We start from the raw sequence: 12,325 nt of genomic DNA on the forward strand, positions 1-12,325 counted from the left end.
ATATTAAAGGTGATGGAGAGAAAGTATTCCAATGTGCTGCCAGCCTTTTGCTTGCCTGGGATGGGTGACAGAAGCCCTCTGTGCTCATGCAGGCCTCACGTGCTGCCATACCCGATCTAGTTGCTCTCTGAAACAACGATGAAGTTAAGATCTGGTAATGAAATTCCCCCCACTGCTTCTTTCCCAGCTGAATCTTTTCTGTTTTTCCCTCTCTTTACATTCAGTCATCAGTGCTAATTGCTTTGCCTCCTGCTCCATGAAGCCATGAGTCCTAGGGTTTGGGGTCTGCACGCAGAATACGTAGTTTTTTACATTTCCATGAACCCAGCCAGCCAGCAGTGGCTGAGAGCCCTTGGCTTTGTGGTTTCACTGTGCCTACAACTCATTTTGCTACCTCTACAGTGAAGCATTTTTCTAGAGGAGGCGGGATAAGAGGCTTCCCAGAAACATCCACCCCTGTTTGCTGCCAGTCACAGCAGAGACTGAGGACCAGGTTAAGCAGTAAACTCAGAGTCTCCCCAGACCTGTCATCCCCCAGAACAAGTGGGGAGCAAGTCTCTGCCTGCTTCACCAGAGGCCAGACTGTGCTCAGCTTTGCCACTTCAGGTTCTGGTAAATACATAACTGGTACTTTCCACCCTCCCCTTTTTATGCAACTTTCCTTCAGCTCAAAAAAGTCCCTGTCAGTTTCAGGTGCTAAGCTGCTGCTGGCCCGTGCCCTTACCCACCTCCTTCGTGGCCAGGATCATTCACACCCTCTCAGAAAAAAGCACCTCGTGTGACTTACACAGAAAACTGGGGTTGTAAAGCCAAACGCAGAGTACAAATGAAGTCTGTCTGTATCTGTCAGACACTCCCAGTAGCTCCTGAAGACCGGTGTGAGGATGCTTTCATGACATTTCTCTCTCAGGGATGGCAAGGATATACAACATGAAAAGTCCTTATTGAACTCTGATTCTGCAGTACAATGGCAAAAATCATTTAATAATCAAAAGAGCATGTAATTATTTAAATAGGCGTACATAAGGCTATTAAAATACCATTTTTAGCATGACTATAGAGTTAAAAAATTTAGGATCGAAAATTTTTACTCTTTCATAAAAATCTGGAAACTCATTAATTCAAAGGGGTTTTTTTAAAGGAAACAAATTGTTCTAGTACAAGAGAATTACCAGAGCTGTCAATATAAACCAAATATATTTTAAAACATTTATATTAGTGATAAGACTTTAAACCATAATGGCAATTTTAAAAATCAAATAATATGCTATGCAACCGTGATTTTTCATTGTGGCAATGAGCCTGGGCTGTCCCCTTATGTGTAATGTTTCTTCATTTTCTCCTAAATATTGTCAGGCTATTCTGACATCATTCCTGGAAGGTCCCTGATGATGACATCAGACCACAATAACTATTTTCTGTCCTTGTTAACATCCCAATGCTGGAAAGATCTGATTGTTTTCTTAACTATGTCACATTTAATTTTAAACAACCAGGAAAACATTTGAACTGGTTCTAGCTATCTTCATGTGCACACACCATTCTATCCTCCTAGGAAAACTTCTTTTTTAGTTTGAGAAATCCATTCCAACATTTGGGAGGTACATTACTAGATAGAATTGCTTTAAGGGCATCAACTTATGTTTGAGACACAAAAAAAGCCAGACTTATTTATTTAGCCTAAAAAGTAAATCAATCAGTCTTCTCTACCAAATGAGCCAATATTGAGTATATGAAGCAGGCAGCAAAAATAATAAAAGAGATTTACAGAACTGCATTTTTAAAATGTATAGCTGCTGCTGTTCCTGCAGTTTTCTCCTGCAGAGTTTGCTCTAGCTTGGAAAGGTGATGTTCCCACCCCTCAGAACTGCAAAAGCATTACAGTAAGGGGCCAGTGTGCTATGACACACACAGAGTTTTGAAGTTTAACCCAGTTTTCTGGATTTGTCAATTGGCTCCTGCTGAGGTCAGTGGAAATGTGGAGGAGAGCTTTCCCTTCCAGCTGCACTGCTCAGATCCTGCAGGGAAGACAAGAAATGCTGGTAAGGTCACCTCAGGCTCCTCTGTGCTGCGTGGCCGGAGAGCAGCAGCCACAGCCACTGGGTCCCTCGGCGCCACAACTGCCCCTACACACGCTGGGTGCTGCTCTTCAGCACCTGCCCCCTTCTGGATCCCAAACCAGCAGTGTTTCTGGAGAGGCTTCTGGCCTTTGCACCCGGCCTCACATAGCATGTGTCTGTTGAGCTTTCTCCTTGGCCGTTGCCCTGGTGTGTGGCATTTAAACTGTGTTTACATTTTGCTGGTCATGTGAGCAAGAAACGTGAATTTTGCTTCTTGAGCTAAAGTGCTTTGATTTAAGAACATGCCATTCCCTCACTGATGTGACATGGGAACCCAAGCATTTGGATGAACTCTTATTTACAGGGCTGCCTTGAAAATGAGCATTAGGTGCTTAAAACAGTCCCTACCAAACCACAGTGGCTGTTGTGAAGAGCTCTTCCCCCCCCCCCCCCCCCCCAATCTCACCCAGCACCTTGCTTTTCTTCTGCTCACATAGTGCTGCCATCTTTGAATTCCTCCCAGAACACACCTGGTTTTCCTCCCCACCTTTAGCTGCCGTCCACAGCTGCTGTTCCTATCTAGCATGAACTCTGCAGCCTTCCCAAAACCACTTGCTGCTGATAAATCCCAGCAACTGGGATGTTTGGTGTTCTTGCTTTAGAGACCAAATGAAGAGAACTCCTCCTCCTCTGAGGGAATTTGTTCAATGGCTGCAGGTTTTTGTGGGACAGCAACGTGCCTCTGGAAAGGCTTTGTTAATTTGTGCAGCTCTGCTTTCTCCCCCTTGCAGTGGAGATGTTTTCTGAGACTGAGAGCCCTCCCAGGGGCTGGCAGTGATGGGAACTCACCCTTTCTTACCTGAGTCCATCGCTCCATGAATTAATAAGGTCCAAAATTCCTGGTAGGGTAGAGGCCGGTCTTCTGCACCCCGAAGGCTGTGATGAAGATGTTGAGGATGACTGTGATGAAGATGAGAGCTGTGGCAGCGTTGTTGAGTATATTCAGGCGGGGTTGCTTTGCAATATCGTTCAGGTTCAAACGAGCTGTGCAACACAGTGCAAAAAGAGAGAGGGGTTTGCAGACTGACTCCAAGTCCCCCAGCTCTTGCAAGCCTCCCCCTCCCCCTGTGGTAAATACCCATGTGCTGAGGCCACAGAGCAGAGGGAATAATCACAGCAATGTTACAGGAGCCACAGCTTGCTCTAGGATGACATAGAAGGATGGAGCAGAGAAAAGCTCCTCTTTGTTTTGCCATGGAGGTTCTGTGGCCCTGCAACGGGCCAACCCTAAATCAGTGAGTTACTGCTGCACACCAGCCAGACACATGCCATGGTCCCCCCAGCGCTGCATGGCCGTGGGATGTGGTGAGGGCAGGCTGTGGGACATGGCAGACAAGGGCAGCAGGGCTCTGCTTGGACCGGGAGGCCAATTCCTCCTTGACACCCAGATGTCACATATGTGCTGGCACAGCTGTCAGCCCTGGGTACGCGGCTGGGGTTGGTCCTGGCTCATGGACGTTGATCCCTTTGGACTCAGGAATACCCTGGTTACCAGGGCTGTCTGGCCAATAAGCCATGCAAACAGCAGCCTTGTCGTGGTCCCTTGTGCCCTTTCTCCTCCCAGCTGGTTCCAGCCATCACAGCTGCCACCAGGAAAAGCTGTGGCATGTACGACAGGGGAGGGAACATGTCCTGGATTTCCCATAGCCTCCAGTTCTCTGTGCCCCATAAAAAACCATGTAGGATATACAGGAAAATGCAGCGTTTTGCAGGGGTTTAACACTGGGAATGTGTTGGAGACTGAAATACAGCAGCTCCTCTATCAAATGGAGCACTGGGCAAACCAATGCTGGTGTTAATGTACTGTCTGTAGGGCACTAGGAGAACCGTGGGATCGGTTAAATGTGAGGTTAATATAGGGCATAGCTCTGCCTAAATTGTTCTGTTAAGCCCCAGATGAAGTGAGATGTAAAATACAGCTAAAATGTAGTGTCTGCAAGAGCTGCATGAAGGAGCACATAGCAGTAGGGGCAGCAAGAGGCCCAGCTTGGCCAAACCCCAGCTGTTTCACTGGGACAGGGGGTCAGCAGTGAGAAAGTGAAGGAACAGTTGTGCTCAGAGGTGTGCAAATGAAGAACAACCCACCCACCATTTTGAGTAACACAGACCACCCTACCACCCACATCATGCTACCTTCAACCCTCCTGCAGCCCTGGATGGAGACAGAGGGGAATGGTTTGGGGCAAGAGGCTTCTCCCTTCCACCCCCATGCCAGCCAAGCCACAGGGTACCCTGCCCCTGCAGCACCCTGCAAGGGTGCACGCGCCTTGGTGGCCACCTTACCAGTGATGATAAGGAGAATCCCAATCATCACCTGGAAGAAGAGGGAGATGCTGATGAGCACGATGAGGGTGGCATAGTACTGGAAGGATGTGCCCTGCTCCAGCACGGCTTTGAGCTGGGTGACGTTGGCCATGAAGAGCGCCACGTCCAGCATGCTCTCTGCCACGCTCTTCTTCGTCGCGTAGTGGTTGATGTTCATCGGCCCGTTGATCCGCAGGTGAGGATTCACGCCCTGGGGAGACAGGAGGCATCACATGCATTGCTAAACCAACACACACATCTGTGTCCAATGGGATGCTCTCTTCTCCCTGGGGTTTACCTAGAAGGTCTGGGAAAGAGTCAAAGTTGCATGTTGAGAGTACCCAGTTTCCCCTCACAGTCGCCTCGTGGTATTAGTAGGCACAAGATACTTGTAGTGAGCAAGAGCTCAGCAAGGTTAAAAAAATAATGGGTATTTTTGTGGAAAACGAGCTTGTCCAGAGTTACAATAACGTAGATTATCCAAAAGCCAGGGATTTTGCAAGGAATATTAAATTCTCTTCCTTCAGGACACAGACAAGCCTCAAACTTACAGGGCATTAGAGAGAGATCTTCTCTTCGGGTTGGCTTTTGTGTTTAATATCATTGCCAATGATCTGGATGAGAGGATGGAGTGCACCCTCAGTTTGCAGGCGACACCAAGCTGGGTGGGAGTGTTGACCTGCTGGGGGGTAGAAAGGCTCTGCAGGGGAATCTGCAGGGGCTGGATCAGTGGACTGAGGCCACTTGTGTGAGGTTCAACAAGATGAAGAGCTGGGTCCTGCACCTGGGTCACAGCAACTCCATGAAGCGCTACACACTTGGGGAGGAGAGGCTGGAAGGCTGCCTGGTGGAAAAGGACCTGGAGATGCTGGCTGAACATGAGCCACCAGTGTGCCCAGGTGGCCAAGACGGCCTGCATCAGAAATAGTGTGGCCAGCAGGACCACAGGGAAAGGATCATCCCCCTGTGCTGGGCACTGGTGAGGCTGCACCTCAAATCCTGGGTTCAGTTTTTGTCCCTTCACGATCAAGAGGGACTTTGAGGTGCTGGAGTGAGTCCAGAGAAGGACAGTGGAGCTGGTGAAGGGTCTGCAGAGTAAGTGATCTGAGGAGCAGCTGAGGGAGCTGGGGGTGTTCAGCCTGGAGAGGAAGAGGCTCAGGAGGGACCTTATCACTCTCTACCGCTCCCTGAAAGGAGGGTGTAGCCAGCTGGGGGTCAGTCTCTTCTCCCAAGTGACAAGCAACAGTAACAAGAGGAAATGGCCTCAAGTTGCACCAGGGGAGGTTTAGATTGGACATTAGGAAAAATCTCTCTTCAACAAAAGGCTTGTCAGACACTGGAACAGGCTGCCCAGCAAAATGGTTGGGTTACCATCCCTGGAGGAATTCAAAAGACATGCAGATGTGTCACTTAGAGACATGGATTAGTGGTGGCCTTGGCAGTATTAGATTAATGACTGAACTTGATGATCTTAAAGGTCTTTTCCAACATAAACAATTCTGTGGTTCTCTGACTGTCAATGGCTGGGCTTTATATCTCCTCTGAACACTTTTTGCTGGCTTTTGTCTTCAACAAGATGCTAGGGCAGAGGGAATGATTTGTGGTTTTATTTCCGAAACCAAGGGCAGTATTTCTTCAAAACATAGGGCACTGATGCAAAAATGCAACAAGACAAGGGGTGGGATCCATCACACCTAACCTTAATTAATCAGTCAGGCAGGTTTTTTTGGCAGTGGAAAGAAACAGCTGTTTACAAAGGCCAAATCACCTGGTTGCCCTTAACCTAATTACAAGGTGTCGGTAATTTGGCTGCTTTTAGCCATCCATTGCTAAGTGAGTTCACCTGTTGCTGTCTTGACCCAAGTGGTTAAAAATAAAAGAAGTGAAGTGGATGATAGTTTTGCATTCACCCAGAGCCTCATAAGCTGGTAATTGCAAAGGCAACAGTTACAAAAGATGTAGCTGTATCTGCAATACACTGCTATTCTTTCTAAAAAAGAAAGAAAAACAACGCTTCTATATAGCAGAGAGGCTTCAGTTCTGAGTAATCAGCCTCCTGTCAGGTGCCGTGGAGACCAGCAGCCTTGCTCTCAGCACGCCCTTTAAAACCAGGGCTAAGGGCTAGCCTCGGCCTTTCTTTTGCTCGGGAAAGGGGGAGAGATTTCTTCGGGTGCATACTGGAAGTGCCTACATCAAATGGTAAGTTCTGTTTTTCTCCTTTTGCACCTGATAAAGTAGGAAATGTAATCTTTCCTGCATGCTCCAGGCAGGTCACTAGGGAAGGGTCATGGCTCGTGTGTTACGCTGTGACCTTGGGTCTCTGTGTGCAACCCTGGACAAGAGTGGCTTTCTTTGTGTTGGGAGAGCATGAACCCAGCCAGTGATCCTGGGAGAGCAGTGTATGTGGGGGTGTGACCGATGCTGAAACTGGGGCTGCGTTTTGGAAGGGGGTTGTGGTCACCCTGATGTGACAAAGATGTGTGAAAAAGGTGAGTGGGAAAGGCTGTGTCTGTTGTGAACTGTGATCCCTATCAAGGGACAAGCTTGGGGTAGGAAAGGGCTTTTGGTTTGGTTGGGGTTTTTTTAATAACACTAGCTCAAAGCATTTAACTGTTACAGTTTCTGACAGTGGCATTCCCTGTGGTTTTGTGATTCCTTTGCAAAGCCTGTATCTCTTGCTGTGGAGGGTAGAAGGTAAAAGATATTGGAAGGAGGTAAATGTAGAAGTCCAAAGAACTGGTAGAAACTCCAAGGCAGTGTGTAGGTGTTCGAGACTCAAACATTACAGTGTGGTGTTGGGGGCAGAGTAGAGGAATCTTGAGGAAAGGAGGCCACCAAAAGGTCAGGTTCTGTGACTGCATTTTAGAAACCTATGTCGGGGGACTGCTCCCCCTCAGATGGTTTAAAAACGTGATCCTGCTGAAACAGAAAGGAACCAATACCAAATGGTGCAAGGTTGGCAATTTGATTCCTCTCATGTGCTGTTTTCCTTGTTCCTGAAGAATCAGCCCCCCTCCTGCAGTATCACAAGGCTGAGCATTGATAGTTTATCTCTGTGTAATGATGAGTTAAGGGTGTGAGAACAAGGGCGCTGTACAAACAGGGCAGAGCTGCTGTTAAATGAGTGCCTGGTACCAGGAGGCTGAGACATCTGTTTCTGGTTGCTTACGTGGAGAAAAATAAAGCAAGTCAGGAGGTCTTATTGAATGAAAACACATCCTTCTTTTGAGCTGCCCTCACGTTCCTTGACCTGGAGGGTGAAATGGGGCAGAGTTGCAACGTCCTGAGCTCTGTGTCCCAGATGATCAGGCAGTGAAAACAGACAGCTTTGACGTGGGCTTTTCTCACGTGGATGAGTGTGATGGCATGTTCCCATCTGGGACATGAAAACACAGGCAGGTGCTGCTCTCCCATGTGGAGTAACTGGAACTGGGAAACCTTCACAATAGGAAAGGTGTGACTGTAGATTCCAAGTTCTGTCAGTCCAGGCAGATCCAGAGGGATCTCCAAAAGGATAATGGATGATGAGAGTCGGAAACGAAACTTGAATTTGGGCAGCTTAAGATTTGTGATGGGCAGCCCTCAAATGCCCACCTGGCTATACCCTCCTTTCAGGCAGTTGTAGAGAGCAATAAGGTCCCTCCTGAGCCTCCTCTTCTCCAGGCTGAGCACCCCCAGCTCCCTCAGCCACTCCTCATCAGATTTGTGCTCTGGTCCTTTCACCACCTTCGTGGCCCTTCTCTTGACACACTCCAGCACATGGCACACGTGACTCCTTATGCTGCAAGGAAAAGTTACAGTGATCCAGGTTTTTATGGATTTGGCCCTCAGTGTTCCATCTAGTCCAGCAGCTATGAATGCTTATTCATCCTTATTCAGCCTGATGTCTTGAATAAGGAGAGGCTTAAACAAACCAGGACTCTTCGGAGACCTGGCATTTGGATTAATGCTGGAGGATGGATTTGCTTGGGATGCCTGTGCCATAACTGTCACCAGTGAACCACTGTTTGTGGGGTGTGTATGCATGGCTGTGGCACTTTTTTTGAGCTGCCAGAATGCACACACAGCTTTCCAAAGACTATTTCTGCTTTTGCTTTCTTTAAAGTTCAGTCCTGTAAACCGCTGCAGCTCAGGAGCTGATTCACAAGCAACTTGGGTTTCCCTGTAGGAGGATTGCCCAGACAGCTGTGGGAGGTTGTGTGGTATCACTGAAGAGATTAAATGGTTCCCTTTTGGCAAACAGAGCCCTAAGTCAAGTCACAGGACATACCTGAAGGCTCACCAAAGTGATTTATGTCATCAGGCTAGAGCTGGTGACTTTCTAGTCACTTTGAAAGGGTTCCTCTTAGGAAAGTGGAGATCACTGCCTTTTCTTCTCTGTAACATGTCAAAGAGCTGGATCTGGCAGTCAGACACCAAGCTCATCTTAAAAGCGTTGTAGCAGAGCCAGGACGTCTGCTGGAAACAGCACTTTCCCAAGGGGGCTCTCTCACTATTGCCCACTCTCTAAGAGTAGGGAAATTAGGACCTGAAAAATTCCATCCCAGCCATACTGGATGAACTGGTGCTGGAGCTACTTTCCTGAGTCTCATTTCTGGATGTTTCCATATGAAACAGCCTCTTTCCCTGCAAAGACCCTGCTGGCTTCAGTCTGACCTCAGGCAAATTCCCTTTTCCTTTTTCTCTTGTGTAAACCTGGCACAGGTTTACAGATCACCTCAGGGACTGAGTGAGGCACCCATCTATGTTTTCTAAGTTGGAGGCTTGATTCTTACTCAAAGTGTGCACATGCACACAAATATTTAACTCCCACTTCTATTGTTATTTTTAACTTTTGTAGGAATTCTTATGCAATGAAGGATGAGTATCACCACGAGTGGTGGTGAGAAAATAATGGAGTTTTTCTTTTATTTCTTTCTTTCTCAACTTGTCCTCTGGTTTTGCTGTAGGGAGCTCTCAGGTCCCCAGGCATGTGAAACCAGGCTCTGGTACCAGAGGGTATGCTGAGCTCCACAGCTCACTGTAACTACCTGAAGAATTTCCACTAAAATTAGTTTTCGAGAGCAATTCTTTGGGGTTTTCATGCATTTATTTTTACAAGAAATAGCTACTTTCTTCTGTAAACTTTTGGAGGAGCTTCATCTAAATATTTCTTTCAAAGCTGCTAGATTTTGGGTCAAGGGGAGCACAAAGCTTTTCTAAATTTTCTTGGACAATTTCTACAAAACCTGCAGTTTACTTGTCACATTTTTCAGATTAGGGGAAAAAAAAAATTGAGAGCAGATCTAATTGCAAATCTCTGTGTGCTTTGTGGGTTTTGTGACCCTGTCCCCAGGGAGAACAGCCTGCAAGAGGCAGTGGAACAGCATGAGGCTCACAAGTATGAGAATGATAATCTTTATGGGAGCAGTCTGTCAGAGGGCAATGTCTGAATAGGAACTGTATGACTGGCCATTACTTCCAAGGGAAATGCTGGAGAATGCCAAAGAAAACAGACACAAATGTAGGCTGTGCACTCCGAGGGGTAAGCACAGAGATGGCTGCCACGGAGCTATGCTGGGCCGTGAACAGCCAGCCCCACACAGCATCAGGCACCAGGGAAAACCCAGGGAATGTTTCCCCAGCACTGGCCAGTCAGCAGCTTCAGAAATACTTTGTAAGCATTGGCTGGTGAAGGTTAAAGCACCCCAGCAGTCATCATCATCATCTTGCAGGGTAGGAGAGGAGCACAATCCCCTTGCTGTGGGCAGAAAGCAGAGGGGTTAAAGGCCTGGCTCTCAATCAGTGCTTCCGCTTCTAAGGGCACAGTTACTGGCTACTGTCCTTTACCAGGGAAGCTCACTCCCTGCAGCTCCTGACCACTTCACTTGGGGTGAAGGGAACAAATATTTTTAGCCTAGATGCCCAGGCACAGAGAGCAGCAGCACCGGGAAGAGTGGCGATGACCAGATGCCTGCTCACCTGATGGGCTGGGATTCCCTGGCAGAGTCTTACGTGGGTGGGGAAGCAGGTCTGTGCACAGCCCCACGTGTGCCAGAGAAGGGACACACGAGGAGCACTTTGGTCAGTACTAACTGTATTGTGAACTTGGTGAGGCAAAGCCTGTTTTTCTCCAGTTTGGCACAACAGCAAGTATCCTGGCTGCTTTCCATAAACAGAAGTAATAGTAAACCTCATGGTGGGTACTGCAGGCAGAAGGAAAACTGAGTGTTCAGAGCCAGTCCCCCCTCCTCAGCCTGTGTGGAGGCTCTTGGCTAGTCCAGTTGTGCTTAGGGTTTTTTTCCTTTTAATATAGCCATCTGTTCTGCTCACCAGGGGTCCTGTTCAGAGCCAAGTGTTGTGTTGCCTTCAGTTCCTATTGCATAAATCCCAGAAAATAAATCAGAGATGTTTTCCTAGTATCTCTCCCCATGTACCAGACTGGTCCAGATGGAGACCTATCTCTGAGGTGTCCTTAAGGTTCTGTGACAGGTCACTGGTGAGTTTAACAGAGAGAGCTCATTGACCAACTGTTTGGATGAGAGCTCTCCAGCCAAAAAGTGACTTCCAGGAGCTGGCAGCCAGTGCCTCTTCAGAAGTGGAAGCCTAGGCAAGTGGCAGGCATGGATTCTGTGCGCTTGACAAGCACTGTTCATGTTCTCTGCTCTACCAAACTTGGCCTCTCCAGTTGCTTTGTCTGCCTCCTGTGTCTCGTCTCACACCTGCAAGCCGACTTGGTGAGGTCTCGTGGGCAGAGACACCCGCACAGTGCAGCATTTAGGCCCCTCACCCTCGAGCCGAGGGGTGCCAAAGCAGGGCACTGCTGTCGCTCAAGGATGAGAGTGCAGCTGGGCGAGACTGCCAGCAGAGCCCGTCCGTTCGCCAGCAGCAAGGCTGCCTGAAGGCTCGCGGCAGCTCCTGGAGGCGGCCGCGCCTCGCGTTCTGCCAGCAGCACCGCGGGGCCGAGGGCCGGCCCAGCGGGGCGAGGCACGGCCCAGCGGGGCTGAGGGCCGGCCCAGCGGGGCGAGGCACGGCCCAGCGGGGCTGAGGGCCGGCCCAGCGGGGCGAGGCACGGCCCAGCGGGGCTGAGGGCCGGCCCAGCGGGGTGAGGCACGGCCCAGCGGGGCTGAGGGCCGGCCCAGCGGGGCGAGGCACGGGCCAGCGGGGCCCCAGAGGGCCGGGCGCCTCTCCGTGCCCTTGCCCTGCGGCTGACACGGAGCCGGCTCCGCTCCCGCCCGGCTGCGGCAGCCGCAGCCTGCAGAGACCTGCTTGTCGCATCGCGTGTGCGTGCCCTGCTCCTCATCTCTGCCTTTCCGTGCTTCTCCTCATCTCTTATTCATCCCGCAGACCCTCTCTGCCCGTCTGCATCTTCAGTTCAGCTCCTCCTCTCCTCCTTTATCCTCTCCTTTTCCATTCTTTTCTCGCCCTGTGCCTTTTCCCTTGTCTGTCTTTCACGCTGTTTCCTGCCATCAAGCTCCTCTGCTTCATGCACCGCCTTCCTGGGTTGCTGTCTCCCTGTTCTCCCCCACTCCTCTCCCCCTTTGGCACTCTGTGCTGCTGTCTGGCAAGTTTCTTGAATCTGTTCCCTCTGACGCCACTCAAGGCTTCCTATGCTACAGGGCAACATAAATTATGTATCACTCAAGTAACTGTGTTACCAAATCTATATTAAACTCCCTCGTTAAGTGTATTTATGATACTGAATTGAAGGGATCCAGGAATCGACTGGCAGGTTGCAGGGCTGAGCTGGAATACAAGATAATTCTTCTTTTCCAGGTAGCTGGGATGAGGAGAAGGCGGGAAGGGTGGTGGCAGTGGTGAAGGAGCCTCCATCCATAGCTCAGGAGCAGTTTGTGAGTTTGGGGCTCAAGAACTGCTTGGCACCAGCAACTACAATGTGCTGATGCATGATCTCTGATTGT

The 12,325-nt window shown here is 49.2% G+C and overlaps 1 protein-coding gene across 3 annotated transcripts in view; it reads right to left on the reverse strand.

Annotated features, from left to right (window-relative positions):
* Nucleotides 1-963: 963 nt before the first annotated feature.
* The window catches only part of NINJ2 (ninjurin 2), a 46,099-nt gene continuing 34,737 nt past the window's right edge, over nucleotides 964-12,325 (reverse strand). For 2 of the 3 annotated variants that reach the window (XM_048299964.1, XM_048299966.1), the window contains exons 2-4: nucleotides 4,404-4,635; nucleotides 2,920-3,104; nucleotides 964-2,018 (exon numbers count right to left, since the gene is read on the reverse strand). In XM_048299964.1, the coding sequence (XP_048155921.1) occupies nucleotides 2,941-3,104; nucleotides 4,404-4,635 (396 nt within the window). In that variant the 3' untranslated portion in view covers nucleotides 964-2,018; nucleotides 2,920-2,940. Of the gene's footprint in view, nucleotides 2,019-2,909; nucleotides 3,105-4,403; nucleotides 4,636-12,325 lie in introns of all 3 variants that reach the window. The other variant, XM_048299965.1, reaches the window with a different exon arrangement.

Source organism: Corvus hawaiiensis, chromosome 4 (assembly GCF_020740725.1).
Source record: "Corvus hawaiiensis isolate bCorHaw1 chromosome 4, bCorHaw1.pri.cur, whole genome shotgun sequence".
NCBI lineage: Eukaryota > Metazoa > Chordata > Aves > Passeriformes > Corvidae > Corvus > Corvus hawaiiensis.